This window comes from Pezoporus flaviventris, unplaced genomic scaffold (genome assembly GCF_033815535.1).
Source record: "Pezoporus flaviventris isolate CSIRO_AGI_PZ_B2104156 unplaced genomic scaffold, CSIRO_AGI_Pfla_v1 ptg000097l, whole genome shotgun sequence".
Lineage (NCBI taxonomy): Eukaryota > Metazoa > Chordata > Aves > Psittaciformes > Psittacidae > Pezoporus > Pezoporus flaviventris.
The window spans coordinates 5,224,764-5,249,357 of NW_026892645.1; the positions used below are offsets into that span (position 1 = coordinate 5,224,764).

At 45.8% G+C, this 24,594-nt stretch overlaps 1 protein-coding gene across 2 annotated transcripts in view; it reads right to left on the reverse strand.

The window, feature by feature from the left end:
- Positions 1-1,196: 1,196 nt before the first annotated feature.
- Positions 1,197-24,594, reverse strand: part of ABL1 (ABL proto-oncogene 1, non-receptor tyrosine kinase) — a 78,926-nt gene continuing 55,528 nt past the window's right edge. For both annotated transcript variants that reach the window (XM_061476668.1, XM_061476669.1), the window contains exons 3-11: positions 23,757-24,052; positions 17,766-18,038; positions 13,537-13,621; positions 12,996-13,173; positions 10,664-10,848; positions 8,412-8,564; positions 7,700-7,789; positions 7,216-7,380; positions 1,197-4,935 (exon numbers count right to left, since the gene is read on the reverse strand). In XM_061476668.1, the coding sequence (XP_061332652.1) occupies positions 3,236-4,935; positions 7,216-7,380; positions 7,700-7,789; positions 8,412-8,564; positions 10,664-10,848; positions 12,996-13,173; positions 13,537-13,621; positions 17,766-18,038; positions 23,757-24,052 (3,125 nt within the window). In that variant the 3' untranslated portion in view covers positions 1,197-3,235. The remainder of the gene's footprint in view (positions 4,936-7,215; positions 7,381-7,699; positions 7,790-8,411; positions 8,565-10,663; positions 10,849-12,995; positions 13,174-13,536; positions 13,622-17,765; positions 18,039-23,756; positions 24,053-24,594) is intronic.

Sequence of the window (24,594 nt, forward strand, 5' to 3'; positions counted from 1 at the left end):
GCAACCATGGTCTGGTCCCTGAGCACACTGAGATGGAGATCATGGGGAGCAGTTGTATTTAGGGGCAGGTTAAGCTTCATCTTCCCTCAGCCCACCACTATTCAAGGCTTTACACTATAGCTGCATGTAAAGGGCAGCCTGGACATTGTTCTTTACCAGGGTCACAGTCACAAAACCACCAGGAACCCCCTGTAGCTCTGCATGGAGATCACCACAGTGCTGAGAGGCAGCCTGAGCCTTGCCAAGTGCAGCCCATTTACTGCGTTTATGATTGCCAACAGTATCCTCCCGCTCCTCTTTCCATCTTCTTCAGGCTCATTTAGAAATGGCTCAATGCAATTGCTGTCACAAGCAAGACCAGGTTTCCAATGAGCCTTGTTCCCATTGACGAGCAAGCAGTTCCCTGTGCCAGGACAGACTTATTGAGGGGATTAGAAAACAAACGAGCAGGGTTATAACCCTAAACCATCACTGAGTAACTGCAGGACCTCGGGCACACCATTCACCATCTGCCCTTGTTCCCTTCTCATCCTTTTTCCATCTTTTGCATCTTTGTTAATCAAGGCAGTACCTCATTTCAGAGCCTGCTTAGTACCTGGATATGTCCTTCCCTCAAGATTTGCTGGGAAGGCTGAAGGTGATGTGAAAACAGGAAATAAGCGTGGACAACCAGAAATGAGGGAGGGAGCAGCCAGAACTGTCTGAGGAAAGAAACCACAGATCATTTTATAGCAGAAGAGGAAAATACAACAGCAGCTGAACTGTGGAACACAAACAGTTATCAGGAAGATGAACAGCCCCATCCCTAGCAGTGTTCAAGGCCAGGCTGGATGGAGCTTGGAGCAACCTGCTCTAGTGGAAGGTGTCCCTGCCCGTGGCAGGGGGTTGGAACTGGAGGAGCTTTAAGGTATTTTCCGACCCAAACCAGTCTGTTATAACAATTTATGCTGAAAAGTTTAAAGTCAAATCTCTGATTTAAACCTCACCAAAAACAAGAGCAAAGTGACTCAAAAGAGATGACGACGCAGTCTTTATTCTGTGCATCTTATTTCTCTCCTGACTTTTCAGGGCCAGATCAAAAAGGACACGGAAAAGATGCTGCTGTCTAGCTCTTGACCACCTACACAGGGAAGCTGGTTTTGGACAGAGTCTAAGGGGAGGTACCAGGGTTAGAAGAGGCTTCCAACAGACAAACGCAGGTTTTCCTCAACATTGATTTATTTTTAAATATACTACGCAAGAGAGACTGGAATAAAAAATAAATCAAAACAACGAAAGAGAGAGAGAGAGAAAAGGAAGAATTGAAAGTCGTGTACAGAAACAATCCGTACTGGACCAAATTCAAGGGGAAACAGCCCCCTTAGGTATCACAGAGACGAAGGACAGAGCTATTTACACACTGTAAAAAAGACAAGTCTACAAAAGTGTGTAATAACGAGATACAAATGTATAATATAGTGGCACAATATGTTATCAAAGTAAAAACAGTACCTCCAGGAAAGAGACAGTCCAAGGGTTGGGCTGGGGTTTTTCTCCTTACATTTTTCAAGGCAGCCTGTGGCAGAAGTGTGTATTTTCCTTTGACCATTTGTCATGTGTTAAGTCATGGCTGTTTGTGAGGGCGAGAAATGGCGTGAACACACACGAGTGAACTACTAGAAATCATATACAAAAACAGTCCCAAAGAGAACAGCATAAAATACAATTGAAGGCAATTAGTGTTTAAGATACACAAGAGGGGTCACAAGAGTTATAGGGGAACAGGAACATGGAAAACGCTTTTTTTTTCCTCATGTTTGGAACTGTTAAGAGGAGTTAAATTGCACTGTTAATAGCCCTAAACCTTGCTCTTTCACCATTGTCCCAAGTCACAGTTAGTTCCCAGTCTTGTTGCATTAGTTGGGAAGGTCGCAGGACCTTGGAAAGGAAGCCCAGGAGTCCTGCTGTCAGCGTTTTGTGGCAGTTTCCTTGGGAGATGCACCTAAGAGAAGCCTCTGCAGTCTTCACAGATCCTTGTTTGATGCTGGATGGAACTGCACCGGCATGAGGGTAGTGACGGTTTTAACCCCAAAGTACTGGCATCTTCATTGGCACAGGCAAGGAGGCATCAGGGCCCCTCAAAGGACAGGTCTCTGTGGCAGGGCAGCAGCCAGGTCTCACCTCCCCTGCCAGAACAAAGAGCTGGAAAGTCAATGAGAGAATCAGCAGTTCTCACCCATCCGTGATGGGTGAGCTCAGCTGAAACCAGTGCTAGAGGCACAGTGGTGTCTCTGAATCCATCCTGAGCCACCTCCCCTGCTGCAACCCTCTGGTCCTCCAGGGAGCAATGCCTTGCTCAGCACCATCCTCCTGCTCCCCGGTCTCTGCAACCCTCCACCCCAAACACCAGCCTGGTTAACACTGGATATCACAAGAGTGTGACAGCACATCCTTCTTCAGACCTTCAGTGGTCTCTTTTCACTACCAAGGGAGATCCACAAAGAGGCTCCAGTGCCACTACATCGGCAAGTGCTGCCTGCAACATTTTGAGCCCAAGCAATTCATCTCAACAGCATAAAGAAATTAATGAAAACAAAACACAAAGGGCATCAGGTGGAATCAGAGGGAGAATCTGAGCAAACATCACTTGTAGCACTCTGTCATTAAAACTCCCCTTACATTAACCATTTCCCCCCTTCCCTCCCGAGCACCAAATCTGTTGCATTAATGTCAGGTAGACATCAGACTTGGGCCAGGCACACCTGCTGCAGCTCTCCCAAGTAACACAGTGGGTATATTGCTATTCAAACACTCATCCATGTGTACAGTGGGGCAGAAGGAGGGGATGAAAATGCATTAGGAAGTTCCTCCTGAGGAGGATGGCATCTCAGTGTCCATCAGTCTGGCTTCAGTCCTAATGGTCTGTCCAGAGCAATAAAATATTACTAAAAAGGCATGGTGTGACATCAGCATTTAGACTTGTAGTCCACAAGGCAAGAACTCCACAGATAAGACGATTACAAGTATAAGAAACACAGGGAAACTGAGTTAAGAGGGTGGAAAGTGCCTCTTGAACACAGCCCTGCCCTTTGGAGCTGGGGCATCCATTCACAGTCTGTGTCTTTCTCACAGCCCTAAGCTGAACGCCCACAGTCCTTTGCCAGTCCACATGTCGCTCTCTCCACAGTTGGCTTTGGCCCATGGTGATTTTATGTTATTATTATTATTATTATTTTGGTTTTTAACCTGGTTTCTGCTACCTCTGAACAATGTCACTGATTTCTTTCACTGAACTGAGAAGTTTGCTAAAGTCCTGGGTGGCTGCAGGCCCGCTGCCAGCCGTTGCTGGGCAGATCTGAAGCTCCCGTAGGTTGTTCTCCAGCTTATTGATGGCCTCCCGAAAGGCAAATTTGTTCCTCATCTGCTGAATGGAGTCCACGTAGCTCACGCAGAAGGTGTAGAGGTTCTTGCCAGCCTCCAGGACAGCGCTGTGGCTTGCCATTTGTTCAGAGTTCTTGCTGATGGCGATCCGCAGGGCCTCCGTGCTTTCCAACACCACCCCTTTAGTGATGGTGCCACTGGCGATCCTCTCCGGGGGCTGCCGGGTCTTTCGCAGCGAGACCCTGGTGGATATGAGAGGGATGAAGGCTGTAGATGATGGCTGGTCCCCACCTGAGGCAGAGGGTACTGCTGAGGAAGAGGCAGCTGGGGTTGCCGTGCTCATCAGCAGCTTTGTAGAGGACTGTGGCTTTGGTACAGAAGGGATCCCCAGCTTTTTCACACCTTCCCCTGACTGGTTTGGCTTGACAGCATCACTGCCTGCAGCCTCTCCAACCTGAGTCAACTGTTTGGATTTCGGCCCAGACACCACCTCTGCTGCTGCTTCATGGCTGGGATTGTGAGAAACCTTCCCAGGCTTGCTGACGGAGGATGAAGAGAGCGGAAGTGGAGGTGCTGGTTTCAGCTTCGACAACTTCCCTTTGTCCTTCCCTGCTGACTCCGAGGTCTGCTTGAGCCTCCTCAGTCGTGGCTCCTCAGAGGAAGCCTTGCTGGCACCCACGAACCCAGCAGGGCTGGGTTTGGCAGCAGAACCTTGGTCCATCGTCACAGTGGTACCTAAGGCACTGGATTTGACTCCATCATCCTTGTGGAGCACGCTGGAGGAAGGAGGGGCAGCAGGTTGCCTACGGCCAAGTTTTGGCGTCAGGGAGGGAGGGCTGGAGCCAGGGCTCGACTCTGCATCTTTGAACACATCATCCGTGGTCTCTTCATTTTTCTTAAGCAGCCTTGGAGGAGGGGTCACTGTTCCCCTGACAGCAATGTCAGTCTTGGTCTCATTTGCCCGCTTCCGAGGCAGTGCTGGCTTCTCACTTTTGTGTCCCCCAAAAGTGGAGGAATCAAACTGGCGTCCTGTGGACTGCAAATCCCGAGGCAGAGTCACAGATTTCCACTCTGTGTCCTTTGCTCCGTGGGGCACACAGGAGGCTGAGCAGGACCTTAAGAAACGCTTGCTGGAGCTGGAACTACTCTCCTCTTCACCAGCCACCCCTCGACTGCTGCTCATCGTGCTGGACTTCTTCCCTAAATGGGGAGATAGAAATCCAGAGTTCCCAGGGACAACCCCGTTGGTGACACCAGCCCCATTGCTTGGGCTCTGGAACTTGGAGGGGTCAGCTGGGTCTGCAGGGGGTGCAATGAAAGCTCCATTACCAGGATCCCTGCACTCCTCCTCCCCACCTGCCCTGCGGTCTGAGTGGCCATCCATCTCTCTGAAGGAACTGCTCCGTTTCGGAGGGGTAGGGGCAGTCTTCTTCTTCTTCTTGATAAGGGCACTGAAGAGGTTGTGCTTCTTGTCTTTTGGAAGCAGCCTCTCATCTTCATTCAAACTGCTCTCCAGGGCCACCCTCTCCTTCCGTGGGAGTAAGGGGGAAATAGCAGGTTCATGATCCAGAGGATCTGCAAGGGACAGAAAAGAGTCTACTGAGTGCTGCTTCAAGAGCCACAAAAATCAGTTTTCTTCCAGGATGAAACCACTGCAGCACCTCCAAAAGGTGCAGGTTCTGTGAAGAGAGACAACTTCAGACCATGAGTAAAGCAAGTACAGCCACACTCAAGCCTGCACTGAACGTGGTCCCTAATCCTGTATACATTCACTTCTAAGGTGGCTTCTACAGGATTTGGCTGCCAAACTACTTTCCCTGTAGGCTTCTGATTTAAACAGCGACAGACAAACACGAAATGTTTATGTTCAGATTTCCACCCTCATATCTGGAGACTTGTCTAAACATCACACTGTGAAGAAGATAAATATTAAGAGACTTTCAGTCCCTGAGCTGTTGCTGTCTTTCGAACAGCTGACCATCTGAATTAATAAGACATCTCTGTAACCCACCTCCATCCCCAGCCTCCTTGGGCATTTAAATTCTGATACTCCTAACCTCTTTTCCTAACATTATCCTTTGTGGGGAATGGAAATAACTTTTTCACAAGCAGGAATCATGGCACCCTTTGACAGCTGAACACTGCAGGTCCTACCACCATGACGATGGCCAGCTTCGTGCAATAACGGAGGGAAGTGGCAATAGCAGCCTCCTCCAGCAGCACTGCTCCAAAAGGAAATGATGGGTGACCCTTTCTCCACTTACAAGAAGTATTTAAAAATGAATAGTGGCTTATAATAAATTTATATGGAGTCCTGAAGGTCCCTGTATTTGACTGACAGGGGGTCTCATTCCCAGACCAGGCACTCAGATGGCATTATAATTCAGAGGAGCAATGCCTTCAGGGCACATAGACATTACAGCTCAACTAGGCAGCAAGAAGGCAGATGAGGCAGAGTCATAGGGGAAAAGGAGGATGCTTCTTAGTCACATATTGGTGATTATCATGCTCTGGGTAGGATTTTGGCTGAGGAAGGGATTCTGGTGGAGAAGAGAGAATGGAAGAAAAATAGCTGTGTACTCTGAGAAGACAGTACACTTCTACAAGACCTTACTGTGGAGATTCACAGAAAACTAGCAGCTTGCACAGAGGATCAGCTTCCTTGCTATGGAAACACTGACAATAGAAGGGGGAACTGCAACGGAACTTTAATGTGAAATATTTTCTTTCACAATAAAGAGTGAAATGATTCCCAGCATAATGTTAAAATCGTATTATTCCTGCTGCACCTGAATCTCTCAAAGCCCTTAAGTATTTAAATGAAGTTATTTTACTTCAAAGCTTGTAATAGTAGGCAATTATATTTCCTATATATGGTAAATAACCTTCTTAAGTCACTGATACTTCCTTTTTTCCAACATTTTACATCCCCTCTTTTTTCCTCTCTTTGCCTGGATGTACATCTGCTACTGAAACATGTACTTCTAGGTGAATGTGACATTACACAAAAAAGGTCAGTCACATGAATGGCCAGAGAAGGCAGCCTCAACAGGGGATGGAAAATACACTGTCTTTTGTTTTACCTTGTTATTTTCCAAATGAACTAGATACAAGTCTCCTGTTTACATGCTGCATCTTATCACTGCTTCTATTACCTCAGAAGGGAAGGCAAGTGCTTGAAGGAACTGATTGAATGAGAGTTTAATTTTATAGAAGATTCTGTAAATACCTTTCTGTCCCTTGCTGAAATTATATTTGGTACCTGCCAAGAGTAATACTCTTCAGTGCTGCAAGCACAAATCTGGTAGGATGGAACAGTGAAGAAACCTCCCTTATGGGGTTTGCTAAACCTGAGCAATCGTCCTGCTTTAAATAATGCAACGTGGTAGTGTAAAGTGGCTTGAACACAGCAGATTACCCAACACTTGGATGCAGTGGGAGACCCCACTGATAGCTCCTAACAGGGAATTGGGAGAGGATATGATCAGAGAGTTCTGTTCTCAGGCTCTGGTCTAAAGGGAGCTGCAGGCAACAGCTATTAAGTTGAAAGAATTCCTAGGGCTTCTCTAAGCAACGGCAGGTATAGTGCCGATCCCGCTGCAGTTAAGGACTCACACTCTCAGCTGCTGGATCTGGTCCCAGGATTAGCAACCTACCTCTGCAAAAGATAATAAAAGGAGTTCTGAACCCGTGGAAGCAAGCTCAGCAGCCTGTCACCCAGAAGCACAATACTGGTACGGAGAGATGGCACCTGTTATTAGGCACAGCTCTGCCTAGGTGAAGACTTGGAGCAGGACACACATTTTATTTCCCTCTGTGTTTCCTGAAGGAATAATGACTTTAATTAAAACTTACCACACTCCCCCTGGCCTCGAGCATGTGCAGCCTCCAAGCCCTCATTGGCATCTTTGCTTTCAGCAGCTCTCCTCGATGTTCGTGTTTTGGTTGGTAACTCTGGGGCTTGCAGGAAATTGCTCACTACGCTCCTCATGCCCTTCTTTCCCAATTCCTTCTCCACCTCTGCAATACACAGAAGAAAAACAATCACTACAATCCACAGAAGATAAAAAGCCCTACTGCGCTGTTCAGAGTTAACAGCACAAGAGAAAAGCAAACAACACAAAGCAGAGGTTCTTTGAGGCTGTTCAGCCACTTTGCCCTTTAAAATCAATCGTATGCCCAGAAACAAAGCCCTCATATAAAGGCACCTCTGCTTTCTATGCTGCTTACACCAGGCAGTACATAACCTAGCACTGAGTTTCACTACAAAACAGCTTAGGAACAATGTGGCCCTTTTCCCATCCCTGGAATTGCCGGTCCGAGAGGAACCCACACCTACCATCCGATATGCTGGATTCCTGAAACATGGTTTCAAAGGCCTGATGGATCTCAGCAAAGGAAGGTCTATCGGAAGGGCTCCACTGCCAGCCTGAAAGAGAAACACCACCACTCAGAACTTCCCACCAGCATTAGGCATTCAGTGCACTGCACCAGGAGGAGCTGGCTTTGCAGTTCCCTTTTTATAAAATGAGTGAGAGAAAATACTGACATGGGAATGTGGTTCATATGGGTGCCTGCAACCACTTCAGCTCAGTGATGGTTGCAGACACCTAGCACCCTTTACATCAGATTCCCATGGCAGGATAGAACAGCAGGCGCTGAGCACTGCTGGAAGAAAATAAATGTACCGCACTAAGTCACGTACCAAAGGGCCACAGTGGAAGAATAACAGCCAGTCCTGCAAGAAGCCTAATAAAGCTCCTGCTTCATCCTTACAGCACAAGCTTTTCTTTAAGTTGTCAGGGAAAAGGAGACAAAGAAAACAGCGAGATGAACAACACACATCTCCCCCAGGCCTGTGTGCTCCCAGTAGAGAAGAATAGTTGGTTTCATCATGTGTTCATCTTCTGGGGAAAGCAGCTTGAACCAAACATTTCTACACAACTGGCAGGGGGTTCTTCATGCCTTGATCTATGTGGCCAGATCCTGGCACTTTTACTGCACTTCTGCAGAGCTAAAAAGCAGCATTTGCAGGCCTGAGGAACACTTACATGCTCTCATGAGTTCATAGACTTTCTCAGGACAGCCTTCGGGGCGCTCCATGCGGTAGTCTTTCTCCAACAGCTCATAGACTTGAGACAGGTCAATGCCAGGGTAAGGGGACATACCGTAGGTTGCAATTTCCCACAGCAGAACGCCAAAGGCTGCAGTGGAGAAAGAAAGAACCAAAGAGAAAGGGGGATAACATAAATCAATAACCTTTGTTTTCATCTTAAATGTGAGAGAATGTTTAGTGGGACTAGTTACTAAACAGTGCTGCACACTTAAACCAGCTCCGGGTGGCTCAGATCCCATGCTCAGCAGCAGCTTAAACGTTAAGGAAGCGTAACAAGCCTCTTCGTCAGCACAGACAAGTCTCCTGCGATATGACAGGGTAGAATTAGACTAATTTTCAATGTATCAGTTGTCTCAAACCTGAATGCCTTGAGATCCTTCAAGTCCTATTAAAGGCACAATTAAGAGACTTCACAGTGGATTAGTTGAAAGGGTTTCACTGCTGCACTGCAGTCTCTCCCTCAGTTTGACAGCTCCTCTCATCTGCAATCTCTCCCTAAAGGACTGGCACGCTTTAATAGCTCACTGGTTTTGGGGTGCCCTTGTTTAGCTGCAGCATGATCTAGAGGGGAAACCCTGGAAGCAGCATGAGAAGGAAGTTCCAGCAATTGCTACCGACAAGACAGGGTGAGGCTGAGACAGTTTGGGCACAGGGAAAGCTGAATGGGAAAAGGGAGAGTACAAAAAGGGTCTTGAAACAGGCATTCAAGTCCCCAGAGTTGATGGGGATGCAGGTCAACCCCAGGGTCAGGCAGCTAACCCAGGAGTCGAGCACACAGAATAAGCTCAACAGCAGTTCAACAACCTGCATGTAATTAGTTCAGTCACCCTATTCTGTTCTTAACCTGAAGAGAAAGCGATTACAATTCTGCATAAGTAAGGAAATCACATCACATTACATGGTAACACCACCAAGGGCAATTTACATTAGACATTTCTGTGCACGATTTTCTTTGATTGCTGTCTGGAGGCACTGAGGTGAAAGCATCTAAACTCTGGCGTGCCCAGCAGCAGCCATAGCCTCTGGGGACAGCTGGCTTGCTCTAATCAGATCTCAAAGTCCTCTGCCCAAGCTCTCACCACGCGAGGTTACGTTAACCCTAATTAAAGATATCCAATACTCCTTTTGGATCTTTCTTCTCCAAGTACTCTCCTATTTGAATGAAACAGGGATCCTGCAGCCACCGCAGTGATACAGCAGCATCCATCCTTGAGACTGTAGCAGGTACCAGGAGCAGCCAACACCACCGTATACAAGTCCAAAACAGAAGAAACACCCTGGTCAGCAACCGCATACTCCTTGGGGGCTCTTTTGGGTTTCCTCCCCTGCCTATCAAATATTTAGCATCAGTTTCTTCAAAATAAAGCCTTTCTTTGCAGTTCTCCCCAGACTCCAGTAAACTTCATGGCTACTTCACCACTGTCTGTGGTTTTCTATATAGAAGATGCTCAGGATAACATTTTCCAAGTGCCTTTGGGACCACATCCCACAGACTTCTATCTCATGTCACTGGGCACTTTTGAGGATTTGACCAAGCTATGGCAGAGATATAAAACCCAAAGAAAGGCTGATTAAAAGTACAATGAGTTTTTCTGCAGTCAGATTTGATAGAATATAGCTCCATTTAGTTAAGCCTACGCTTATCACCAGCACCTCAGGGCTCTTCAATAACCATTTGTCATCAAATTTTCACTCTGATTTTTCCTCATCTCATTCTAAAGATTATTCTTTGAAAATGCAGAAAGAAGAACTTGGAGCTATCTCCAGACAGATACACACACAGTTGTGTATGTTTTTTTAATGCAGAATGAACCAGATTCTTGCTTTCCTCCTTGAAATAGAAAGCTCCTGGCTGTACAACAGCATAGTGCTTCCTAGTCCTGTGCCTATTAAGGCAGTAGTACTGGTGCCCCCAGCCCCATTTCATACATTTCTATAAGCACTACAGTATCCTTTATTTTCATATTTGCCAATGAATCAAGCACAAAAAGCCAGGCTGGCATTCTCAGTGCTCCACTCAAGGACTGACTTAGCAGAGATTAGTTCCTGCACTCTGACAAGCTCATGGAACAATAGGGCTCAAACCAGGGAACGTGCTCCCTCCTGAAATGTTCAGCAGCGCTCTCAGCTCACAGCCCTGGACAAGATGACAATAATCTGCATTAATTCATACATGCAAAGTCTTACCCCAGACGTCGGATTTAATGGAGAACTTGTTGTAGGCCAGGCTTTCTGGGGCAGTCCACTTGATGGGGAACTTTGCTCCGGCATGGGCAGTGTACGTGTCGCCTGTCATTAGCCTGCTGAGGCCAAAATCTGCCACCTTCACCAAGTGGTTCTCCCCTACAAGGCAGTTTCTGGCAGCAAGGTCCCTAAAAATAAGAGCAAAACCAGGCAGTGAGAAGCCTATACCATTTCACTTTCAGCAACAGCAAGGAAACTTGCCGTTCCCAAAGAAACCTGGGCCTGAGTGATTATTTTTCATACACAGAAATTATGTAGTTCTGCACATCTATGTAAGAGGGAAAGTTATTTTCCATTCCAGCTCTGTAAGACTGTCATCCAAACTTTTTCTTTCTCTTTTTTTTTATTTAATTTGAAGTGAAAGCTTCAAGAAGCCCCCTCACTTTCAATAAAAGCTGCCACCCTCAGGATAAAAATAATTTAAAGAAATGTCAGTGCTCAAGTTATCAATAGCTGAGGATGAGCACTGAATAAACCAAGTCTCACTGCCTCACTTCTTGCCCACCTCTCCAGCACTTCGGTCACCCCTGCCAACACCAGTCACTCTCCAGAACTCCTGTTCCAGGCCTTGCTCGAGCACCAGGTTTAGCTCCCAGCAATGCTCTTCCTCCTCCAAAGAATACCACGTTTTACAGCACAACCTTTTCATAGCTTGTTCTGGCCTTTTCAAACCTGTTGTAGCCCCTGCTATCAGTACTTGTGTTTTTAAAGACCTGAGCAAGAAGCAAATTGAGCTTTTCCTCCACGTTTTTTTACCTGCCTCTGCCTTGGCAGGCAAGAGATGTGCACGGTGCATTTACTGCTTCCCTGGCTCATAAATGCTGTTAGAACCCCTGGAAATGCTTCTGGAGTGTAAAAACACAAAGCACAAATACACTTCTCCTAATAGCAGGCTTTGTTAAGTATCCCAAATTATGTCACATTGAACTAAAAATTGATTCTACCAGCAGGCTCAAGTGAGATCTTTAGATATGAGCCAGACACTGCTGCTTCTTTTGCTTGTTCTGCTCAATTGGGATAAATAAATAAATAAATAAAAGCACGTCTTACTACGTACCCATTAATTTTTCACAGTGTTTTTGAATACACCTTCTTATCAATGCTTGATTACTACAATGTGTGCCTAAATAAAAGCTCCTCTTCATAATCAAATTCCTCCTCCTTCCCGATTCATTAAATGAGGTCACAGCCCAGCATTTGAATCCATGGATGTGAATTGTGACAACACTCTTAAAATAATTGGGTAGGTGGGTACGGGGGTGGCTGATAAGGAAAATCACTACTATTTATTTTAGATAGATGGATCATCAGAAATAAGAGGAAATGACATTAAAAGGAGAGCAGACAAATGGGATTCATACAAAGCAGTTTATAAAGTTTGCTTCCTACAGGCTGAAGGGGTGAAATACATCCAAATCAAAGGCTGGAAATTTTAATTGGCAGAATCACCGTTCGCTTCACTGACTGACAGACGCATTTAAAGAGGCCTTTCAGGCAGCAAAGGCAATGCATGACTTGGAGGAGCACCTACAACTTTACACGCGATCTTCATATCTGTCTCTATGAAAAAACGTGTGCTAATTTCACATTGCAGTTAATTGGGCAGGAAAGGTCATGCTGTGGCAGAGGCAGCATATTGTATAAAGCTCAGCGCCTCTCAAACCTCGGCGCAGGATGTGTCATTATATTGCTAGGAGGCCATTTCTACAGATGAAGAACGCAACGCTCCAGCCATAATTGCAGCACACTTAAAGGTCAGAGTCTCCAAGACTTTTACGACTGCAGAGATGCTTATTAAAGCGAATGTGCAATCTGGACAATAGCGGGAAGCAATCCCTACAGAGGATGGGAAAAACTGAAAGAAATAAGAAAGAACAGAGGATGAGAAGGCACTGAGAGGGTGGCTTTGCTGCTGTGAGCACGTGCACGCATCCAGCAACACCAGCTGCAGTTGTTAATGGTTGTTAGAATCAAGGAAGAGCAGTACTTTATCTGGTCCATTAAGAGCCCGTTACTTCGGGAAGCATTTACACTTAAGGAAGAAAGTAGTGATATGTCTTTCACCTGCATCTACTTCAAAGGTAAGAGAAAAACAGAGAGAAAAACAATTAGAAGACCAACCTATAGACAGGTTAATGTACTGTATCAGAACACAATGCACTCATATGTTAAATACAGGACACCAAAGTCAATGCCATGGTGATCTGAAAGGCAGGAAAATAAGTCACAGGGTGTTTTGTGCTTGAGATTCAGGGGTGCTCACCGCCCTTCCTACCTGTGAATGAAGTTTTTCTTCTCCAGGTACTCCATGGCTGAGGAGATCTGAGTTGCCATGTAGAGCAGCACCACAGCATTCACCTCCTGCCGGTTACACTCACGCAGATAATCCAACAGGTTCCCATACGTCATGAACTCAGTGATGATGTAGAAAGGAGGTTCCCGTGTGCACACCCCTAGGGACCAACATAAAGTTTACAATGAATGTTTCAGAGTATCAGTGAATCTTCAGGTTTTGTCCTCTAGGGCAATTTATACCTGCAGAGGGTGGAAATACGGGGCTCACAGAAAGAATGAGTTCTGCATCGAATTGGTTAATAGAGAAGTTTAATTTCCTGCTTCGAGCTCTGGCAAGTGAAACATTAGGGAGACCAGATCATTAAAAATCATGCATTAGTGGTACAAACTGTGTATTTTGCCAGACAATAAGTGTCTGTATTTAAAGCCTTGGTATGGTAAGCAGCTTATCTGCTCCTTAACATCCATATCACTGCACAAGGGTTTAGTCCAAATCCCTCTGCTTGGTATTTAGCACTTACCTAATAATTGCACCAAGTTCGGATGCTTGATCTCCTTCATTACTGCAGCTTCTTTCAAGAACTCTTCCACCTCCATGGTATCCTCCTGCAGAACAATGGTAAAGCTTTGGCAAGGACAGCATGCACAGAGGAGGAACAGATTTGTGTATGAGGACACAAAAAGAACTGCAAACTGACAACATAAGCCATAGTTCTTTCAAGGTAGTATTTCCCCTGTAGCCACATCACAATGCCAGGGAGTTAAGAACGCTGCGGGTTTTTGTTGGATTTAGAAAATATATATATTTTTTTATCATTCTTATTCTAATGGAGCTTTGGGGGGCAAGAAAATCCATATCCCTTTTGTGAAGGGCCTCTCACAGGACCACTCAGCAGCTGAAAAGGAAAAATGTGCTTGTTCTTAACAGGGGAAAAAACCCAAAAAGACAAGAAACAGAAAAGAGAAGAAATAAGAATGAACATAAAAGGAAGGACATGGCACAATCAAACACTCCAGAAGCTGGGTCCCCAGATTCACTGGGTAAGAGCAAGAAATCCTCCCTTCCAGACAGGGAGGCCAATGGCTCCGTAATTGAAAGCACAAGGTTTCCCAGATTTCATTCCTGGCATTTAGAGCCTGACCCATGACGTAACTGCTCTGGGCAGACGTGTCACTACCTATTTGTTGAATGCCATAAAGTTACTTGGCACAACACAAAACCGAGGAAGATGCAATCTTGCTCAAAACATGTATTTTCTGACTCAAATAAGACCCAAATGGCCGGAAGGTCGTTCCAAAGAGGTGCAAAAATACAGATCTGTTCCGAAAGCAATGTTTCTTTCTATATCCATATATTTTTTCAGTGATGGATTAATGTTGACAGGCTACATGGACAAAGTGTTTTAAGGAAGGATTGGAAAGGATTTACTGCTGCTGGTGAGAATGATAACAGTGGGCTGCTGCTGCAAGATGCAGCCAGCTCTCCGCTTTGCAGTTAGCAATGGGAACATTTTTCCAACAGCTTCATTCAATCATTTACTATTCATTGCCAATTAACTTGATTGGCAGCTGTGATTTGCTGAACACACTCTGTCAAAACTAATAGCCCAAAGGTCCTTGTGAGCAGAACCTTAAAGTGTTCTCTTTGGCAAAGGAAACTGGGTTAATAATCCAGGTTGCAAAATTACCCTAAATATGCATTTATCTTGTGCATGCTTTACAGGCTCTGAAAGGCTGCTCCTCTGCATAGCTGCTCCACTGTTTCAAATCTCCTACCTCACAGTGACCAAATTGATAGGAAGGACACATACAGAGAACTACTGTAACAATGATCTCTCTGAAAATCTGATCTCATGCAAAGGACCAAGCTTAACCAGCCTCCATCTTCCACTGCACAAACCCACGGAAGAAGGAAGACAGTTGTGGCTATACAATATATTCCTAGCAGAGCACAGGAGCCTGCCATGGCATTAAGAGACATCAGGGCTACAAGTTGCCTCATTTAAAACACAGGCTTCTCTGCTGGGAAAAAAATAAAGTGTAAAAGAGGGAGGGGAAATGGAAGGAAGGGGGCCTATAGGGATGCTGGGGAGGGACTCTTCATTAGGGACTGGAGTGATAGGACAAGGGGTAATGGGTTCAAACTTAAACAGTGGAAGTTTGGATTGGATATAAGGAGGAAATTCTTTCCTGTTAGGGTGGTGAGGCACTGGAATGGGTTGCCCAGGGAGGCTGTGAATGCTCCATCCCTGGCAGTGTTCAAGGCCAGGTTGGACAGAGCCTTGGGTGAGATGGTTTAGTGTGAGGTGTCCCTGCCCATGGCAGGGGGGTTGGAACTGGATGATCTTAAGGTCCTTTCCAACCCTAACTATTCTATGATTCTAAGGAAGAGGCAGCCCTAATGAATGCAGACTTGAGATGCGCAGTAAGAAATGTGCTGAAGTGACCAGCTCACAACAGTTCAGCCATTAAATGGCCCTCATACTTTGCCCACAGTCACAGCAGGATGCACTGGTGCAATGCTATGCAGGTCATAAAGCTGCACTCCTGCCCCTTTCCATCAACACCAGGTGTCAATCCCACAGAGTGTGTCCTGTCGTAGCAGCAGACCCTTGTGTCCTGTGCAACAAACTGAGCTTCCATTGATACGTTTTACTGGGAAACATCTAGGCACCAAAACATTGTCTAGCACTTCCCAGTTAAATGCAAGCGAGGAACAGCGCGTGCTGCTTCGGTTGCTTTCTTGTGTGAACTAGAGTTCTGCGCCAACTATGAGCTACGTTTAGACACTTGATAGAAAACTGAACAACAAATGGGTGTTCGTAAGCATTGCTATTAAAAAAGATGCTGCAAGGATTCTTCTTTTCCTCTTTTAGTTCTTCCATCTCCTTTATCTTATAGAGGTATCTGGAACAGATGGGGAAGGAACAAGCAGAGTCATATAAAGTTTCGAAAGATATTATCTCTGAGGAAAACAGAGTGAGTCACTCGAATGCTTGTGCAGAAGCTGCACAGAGCTTGTTTTCCCCAGTAGAACTGGGATACAAATGGGATTTTAAAGTGTTTCCCAAAACTTTGAAGCAAGCGACAATCCCACCTGTCAAGCAGCAGACTGATGGATTCAAGGAAGGTAAGATTATAAATTTGCTTTTAAGGATGATTTTAGTATGCATAATTGCAGGTTGAAGTGTTTTCGCAACTCTCTCCTTAGTTATTCTTATATTCCCCAGTGGAACGTGCTGCTCCGTACTACATTATGAAGCACTTTTAGTCATGTTTCATTAAATATTTATTTGATGTATTTGAAACAGCCATGGTATGTATTAAGGTTTCTCCTTATGCACAACAACCTTGATGGGATAACATGCAATCTGCATTTGTTGATGGGTTTTGGAGAGAAGAGAATGAAAGCAATGACTGGCTTGGAGTGAAGTGAGAAGTCTGAAGACATCGAGTATCCTCACACTGCAACCAGAAGCAGGAAAGGAGATGTTATAGCAAAAGATGTTCCAGGAAAGAGCTGCTCTCTCCTTTTCGCTGGCATTTTGTTCAACCTGGTCACATCCCAGCTCCTGCACTGCCATGCTCCGGAGTAAGCCCTGCCGGTCCCCAGCGCTGGGTACAAGCAGGGATAACACTAGGTGTCACTCGCTGCCTGTGCAAGCAAGCAGCTGGACTCTCCTCCAGGCAGCAACAGGAATCTTCAGAGCACAAAAAAGGCCAAAACGAAAATACTTCCTGCAACCATAGCAACCCCGAAATACTGCGGTAGCCCCTGCTCAGAGAGTAAGGAAGAAATATTTTCCCCAAATCAAGGAAACGCTCTTCCCCTGACCCTAACGCATCCCCACAGTTCCCTCCACTTCACATTTTCCACTGCAAAAAAAAACCAGAAAAGAAACAAACAAAATCCCCTGCTCTGTTTGTTTCTGCAAGACCAAACCACATCCCCATCAGAGGAGAGAACACGGTGTCAAGTTAACATAAACTCTTATTAAGCAATCAAATGCAATGTGTGTGGATGGTGCCAGAAGATCGCAAGACATTTCTATAAACATAAATGAATTAAGCAATGACCTGATGAACTCCTAAAGCATTATTTGCATTTCAAGAGGCAAGGAAACCAAGGCACACAAATCAGGGAGCAGAGCCAGAAACAGAGCTGATAATCCAGCTCTTCATTAAAGCCACTTATACATTTGAGTGTATTTTAGCTTGGATACACTTTTTCCTCCACTTCTCTCTTTTGAGAAGAAGCAGCTGTGAAGAATTGCTTAAGTCTTCCAGGTACACAGAGAGCTTGTCTTTTGGGAAAGATGCCACGTAAGACACAAAACCAAAGCATGTAAAGCCTCCCTGAAGCACAGCCTTTGGATTTCAAGTTGACTGACTCACAATCCACAATTTTCCCTAAGACACCAGCTTGTGTTAGTGTATCCATCCATGAACAGCTCACCTTTGCCACACCCTGAACGCAAGACATTAGGACTCTATTTTATTTTGCTATGGTTTCATCTATTCTAAAGTAAAAATTATGCTGTTAATGTCCTCCTTTGTTTAGATACGGGTGTTTTGGGTATCACATAAAACCATAACAGGATCAAGGTCTTACAAAGATACTCTCTTCCAAGCCTACAGCACACAAAGGAAGGGAGTCACTGACCCAAACTGTTTAACCAGGGCAGCAGCCAGCCTGAACATGCTTTGCTTAACGGAGATGAACTGGAATACTCTGAGATTTGAGTCCTACCTTTAGAGTCTTCACAGCCACTGTAAGGTTGTACTTCTTCCAGACTCCTTCATACACCTCTCCATACTGCCCTCCACCAAGCTTGTGTTTCATGGTGATGTCAGTTCGCTCGATCTCCCATTTGTCATAGTTTGGAGACACACCATAAATAGTGGGCTTGTTGCGTTTGGGTGCTGGGTAGTGCAACGTGGTGATGAGCCCATCTGCGACAGTTGAATGATGATGGACCAGCTCTGCTAAGGTGTTGAAGCGGCTCTCTGAAGAGACATACAGCTAGGAACCAAAGAGAAAGAGGAAGCTCATACACACAATGCATGTTGGAGCATCCATACGCAGAAACTACATTATAAAACTGAGAAAGCAAAGTTGCTTCCACTTGAGCTGCAGCACCATGAGCTCCACAAGCTCTGGAACTAGCTCTCAGAGCTGTGAACAATCAGTGCTTTCATGGGAAGGGTATGGATTCAGGAGAAAACACATGCACTTCACTGAAACAGTATGGGAGGAATGGCTGCAAACAGCATTCGATTGGCATGCTGTTGCTTGAAGTGTCTTTTTTCAACAGGCTGGTCAGTAAAGACTGTGGGACATTTCCTGGAGAACAGGGAGTTGTCATCCTCAGTGCCTTGATGCCATTATTGCCATCTGGGTTATGACATTTTCACCTGCCTAAATTCTCCTTGGAGTGTCACTAGCAAACTGGTGGCTTCCCTGCTTTTGGCCGAAGCTTCTGCATAGCATTTTGCATGAAGTTAAGGGAAGTGGTCTGCTCCATTCTTGTGATGGGCACTGGTCAATAACACAGAAGTAAAACCATTACCACTGAATCAAAACCTGCTGTAAGGTTAGATCTGTATTTGTTACCATTTCAACATTTACATTAAGATCCATTTTAAGCCTAAAAGCCTTTCCTGATCAAAGAGGTGAAATCACCTTAAAAACAGATGGTCTGAGAACAGAAAAGTGACAACAGGAGAGGTTTGTACAGCTGTGTGGCTTGGACCACCAAGAATTACCCAGTACAACCACAATCTAAACCAAGCCATACCTGTTTGGGAACGACTTCTAGTATTGGCAGTGGTAAAAGCAGTTCACACGTTACATTGAGGACTAAAATATGTAAGCGTGGATGTAGAAAATTATGCAGACCTCCTGGATCACTTGGAGGTATTAGAGAAGTATGGAGAGGGAAGCTGGCCGTGCTTTTATGATGGTTTGTATTGATGATCTCAAAATCTCATTGGAATTAGAGGTATCTGTACTTTGTGTGACAGATTATATGATTTGTTACAGATGGAGAGAGAAATTAAATACATGGCTAAAGGGTTTACAGCAATCCTGCAGCAGGATGGGGAATGGAAGAGGATTACCCTGTCCAACCCACAAGACAACACTCCATGCCTTAAACACACATGAAGTTTTCCATTTACCTTAAAAAACCACATCCACCCACTAAATGTGCTCATTCTGTAGGCAGATTCTAACCTGTCACTGATCACATCTCAACACTGACTCCTGAAGGCCTGACTTCCCATCAGCACTCCTGGAAATCAGAGTTATGCTGTGTTTAAACCTTCATCTGGAATTTGAAGCACGTATCACAAGAAGACGAAGGAAGGAGCAGCTATGAAGGGCATGCTGAGATGCAGCCCAATGAGTTCACTGCAACCTCCCTTCTCCACTGACCCCATTACCAAGCCTTAACTCAAGCTGCTTGCAGGATAATTTCCCCCAAGAAAACCATCTGGTGCTGCTAACTGTACTCATACAGAGGTTACAGACTCAGCGTTTCTGCAGTGCATGAGGCTATGTAGGGACTCTCAAAGTTTGCTTCCTGGAGATCTAAAACACAAGTTTCACCTCCACATGAGGAAGAACTTTACAGTGAGGGTGGCAGAGCACTGAACAGGTTGTCCAGGGGAATTGTGGAGCCTCCCTGTCTGGGGACATTCAAAACCTGCCTGGACATGTTCCTGTGCAACCTGGTCTGGGTGGCCCTGTCTCGGCAGGGGGGTGGACTAAATGATCTCCAAAGGTCCCTTCCAACCCCAATGATTCTGTGGTTATTTGGGTAATCTTTATACATCAACAGTCAAACCATAACACCAGTCCTGTTCCAAGGGGCTCTGCTTGTACAAGCGGGCTGCCCATTGCAGCTTCTGCCACCAGATCACACCTCTCTCTCCTGTGCTTTACAAGGATGATTAAACTGCTCCATGCAAACCTCCAGTGCATCTTTACCATGATGGGACTCCCCCTCCCCAGGCAACAGACAAAACTGAACAGCCACACCAAAAAACCATCCATGAAGGTCCATGACAAAGGTGCAAGTCTGCATCCAGGTCAGCGGCTGGGGGCTCCAAGAGACTCAAACAGGTCATGCATCCATCACCCTGAATGCTGAGGATAGCAGGACTGGAGGAACTGGAAGGACAACGCTGTTTACTCAGTTGGGTTACTCAATAGGAGGCTTTGCCTCAAGTATTATCAAGTCAGGAAAACCAAGTCCTGTGCACCACGGAAGTGGTTTACCAGATGACTAGCTGGACTGTGCCAGCCAAATCAAGAAAGGTCATTTTGAATGCCTTCCTTAAAAAACAACCAACCAAAACATTAAAAGGTAGTCCAGAAGAATACAACCCATTAAACTGGGAAAGAAAGTAAAAATACCCTGAGGATTTTATGGTTTTAAGTTGTTGAACCCCGATGCATTCAGTATGAACAGTGCTAAATATAAGGTGTACACATTTCCAATCTCTTCCTTGTCCCTTCCATTTTCCTCCAGGAAAAAGCCTGGGTACTGCTGTGTGATGCATGGCACATCTCCATGCTGAGCAGCAGCTGCTCCTCATGTCCCTCTAATACCTCTTTCTCCCCTTAGTGCGTTCTCTCAGTCACAGGATATGGTCCACCAAAGCCATTCATCCTTACTGCAGCACTTGCAGACACTAAATTCCCTGGACAAGCTGACTAATGATACAGCAGGCTGAGAAGGCCTCAGGTGCTCAGGGAGTTGAAGGTAAGAGCTTTCCTCCATCAGAGCCATGCTCTGCTGTGAAGTGGGTAATAGAGTGTGACATGAGCAGCTTGGAGCAAGGAACCTGCTCCAGCAGTCTCTATTTTGCAGTGGGAAAAGCAAGGGATATTAGCTGTTTCTCTTCCTAGCTCCTCTGCTTCGACAGCTGGGGACAGGGCAGCAGAAGCAGTAGAGCAGGCAGCACGCCTGCCTCTTAAGCTGTCGCAATTCACTGCTTGGCTCATTAACACAGATTGAAACCAATGCAGTTTAACACCGCAGCACCTGAGGCAGGGATGTGGCAAACTGCCCCTTCTGCAGCGATGTGGCAAACTACCCCTTCTGCAGGGATGGCAAACTACCCCTTCTGCAGGGATGTGGCAAACTGCCCCTTCTGCAGGGATGTGGCAAACTGCACCTTCTGCAGGGATGTGGCAAACTACTCCTTCTGCAGGGATGTGGCAAACTACCCCTTCTGCAGGGATGTGGCAAACTGCCCCTTCTGCAGGGATGGCAAACTACCCCTTCTGCAGGGATGTGGCAAACTGCCCCTTCTGCAGGGATGTGGCAAACTACTCCTTCTGCAGGGATGTGGCAAACTGCCCCTTCTGCAGGGATGGCAAACTACCCCTTCTGCAGGGATGTGGCAAACTGCCCCTTCTGCAGGGATGTGGCAAACTGCCCCTTCTGCAGGGATGTGGCAAACTACCCCTTCTGCAGGGATGTGGCAAACTGCCCCTTCTGCAGGGATGGCAAACTACCCCTTCTGCAGGGATGTGGCAAACTGCCCCTTCTGCAGGGATGTGGCAAACTGCCCCTTCTGCAGGGATGTGGCAAACTACCCCTTCTGCAGGGATGTGGCAAACTACCCCTTCTGCAGGGATGTGGCAAACTGCCCCTTCTGCAGGGATGTGGCAAACTGCCCCTTCTGCAGGGATGTGGCAAACTGCCCCTTCTGCAGGGATGTGGCAAACTGCACCTTCTGCAGGGATGTGGCAAACTGCCCCTTCTGCAGGGATGTGGCAAACTGCACCTTCTGCAGGGATGTGGCAAACTACCCCTTCTGCAGGGATGTGGCAAACTGCCCCTTCTGCAGGGATGTGGCAAACTGCCCCTCCTGCAGAGATGTGGCAAACTGCCCCTTCTGCAGGGATGTGGCAAACTGCCCCTTCTGCAGGGATGTGGCAAACTGCCCCTTCTGCAGGGATGTGGCAAACTGCACCTTCTGCAGGGATGTGGCAAACTGCCCCTTCTGCAGGGATGCTGGGCCTTGGAACGGCAACCAGGAGGAAGGGGGCTACCTCTTCATTTGCCCCTGCATGAGGAGCCAAAGCCCAGGAACCACAGCTCTCTGTTATTGCCACTTTTTCCATTTTGTACTTCCAACCCTCACGAGCTGCAGATCTGCTTTAGTGAACTGTACTGACCTGCACCTTTGCTCAAAACCACCAGTTCATCAACACTGTGGAAAATGAACAGTTAACCTGGCTAAGACAGACCTGAAGAGCTTATTGTACCCCTGCAGAACTTGGTTTTGGGGGATAAAAACAGCTCTGCTGGGATGAAAGCCTTCATATGCCAAACCCTTTTACAGCTAAAACGGAGAACACGTGCTACCACCTCACAGACACATGCTTATTTACACCAGCTGAAGGAGGCCCGGGTTCAAGATGTTCACATGTGAACACTGCTTGTCTGCCAGCATCCATGTGAATAGAAGGGATATCAACTAGGGAGACAGGAGGAGGAATAATACCCCAGATTGCCATGTAGTTCTTCAAGTATGCTGCACGTCAGCATTTCCCAGTGCAATTTTGACCACAGAGTGTGTCTACATGGGAGGGAAAAGGAAGAATCAAAGCACCGTAACTTGGAAATACTTTGCTTTAAATAACATGGTCAGAATTGTCTCACAATCTGTTTGCTAATGCAAATGCAAAGCATTTCACTATTGAATGGTATCTGTTCATTTTATTAAAGCTTTTAGAGTGATGAGTCTGATAAATAGAAAATATCCATACTGGTTCCCTCTGTTCTCATATAAAAGATTCTGCTGTCGCCACTGCTGTAAGAAGACCACAGCTCTCGCAGAACATCAGCCATGGTGGGCCCCTGCTATACTTGATTCTTAAATATCTTTTTTTTGTGGAAGTACTTTAATGGCATAGAATCTGTCATCTACGAGATGCTGGCAAGAAGAGCCTCAGCAGCCTTGCTCCAGACTCACACTTCAGCTTCTGCACAGGATCTAAAGAGACACTGCTTAAAATAGATTTGTTTAAAAAAGAAAAAGATTTTCCAATCTCCAATGCCAGTAGAAATGTTTCTGTGAAAATCTAAACAAAAATCTGTGGAAAACTACACTTTTATCCTAATATATCTCTGCAGCATCCACAAAGCGTAGCATTGCAACACTGCCACAGCACACAGCTAGCTGGGGGGAAAATGAAGAAACTAGAGACAGGGCCCATATAGAAGTGAAAATGCCTACCCGTATCCAATGTTCACGCTGAAATACTGTAGAGAAATCAAAACAGTAGTTAAAAATACTGCAGAATAGCTCAGAAAGCATTCTGCCTCTAATAAGTACAAGATTATTAGCAACAGGCACTGACTTTTCTGATTTGGCAGTCAAAGAGATTATCTTTTGAATATGTGGGATAAGAATCCATCCTCAGGATCTCTCATTAGTGTTATCTATTCATTTCACCTCTGATGTAACTCTAGTATCTCCTACCCTAAAGTGCTTCACAACTGAGCTGTATTATAGCTCATCAGAAGTTTTCTAAAGGAGTAAAACTGTTTTGTCACAGCCATGTTGAAATCTCCCAAGTTTATTATAACTGCAGATGATGAACACTGTGATCAGAGCTCAGAACTGATCAATTCAAGTGCTACTGCTTGACCTTGTGCAGTCAGTGGACAAAGTACACAGGGAAGGTTTTCTTTCATGGTTTGGATAGCCTGCAGCCTACCTTTCCATCAGATGCAGTGTTTATTCTGTAGTGGTACACCCTTCCTTCGTATCGCAGTGAAATAGATCTCTGTCCTGGACTGCTCTCACTCTCCCGCACAAGAAAGCTGCCGTTGATGCCGCTGCTCAGAAGGTACTCCGCAGCGTTACGTGACACTGGTCCATGATACCAGGAATGCTTCTCCAAACTATTCACTGGGGTGATGTAATTGCTGGGTACCCAGCCTTGTCCGTTCTTTGTTTGGGCCTCGCACCATTCCCCATTATGATTGTAGCCCAGGACACGGAGCTTTTCACCTTGGCACAAGAAGAAAATACATTTACACATGGCAAAGCTGGAAGCTGAGCACAACAACTGGTTCTTTGTGGCTAACAGGTCATGAAATAGTCTCCTACAGGAGAGCATGTGTGTTTCTTTAAGCTTGAGTAGTCCCCTCGAAGCCAAATGAAGTCACACACATGCTTCAGGAGCTTGTTAAGCTCTCGAGCAGTTCTGCACCAGCTCTGACATGGCTTGAGCTTAAAAACTTAATCCAGCAAATTTTGTTTGAGCTGAGTTGGCTTCATGGGGCTGGGAGAGAACAGGACTGGTTAAACAGTGTACAAGCATTTCAATTAGCAAGGTAAGCAGATGTGACTTGGAGTACACATGAGGAACAGGACTGAGTAAGACAATGCTGTATCGGTACAGTCATTTTCATACCGGGACTGAACGATGAAAATTATCGGGGCCAGTGTCTAAAACCAGCTTAGTTTAATATCTCAATCCGTTTCTTGCCCGATGCAAAACCTTCAAACGGTTTGTAAGATATCTGTATTTGGTTAAGAAGAATTCCCCC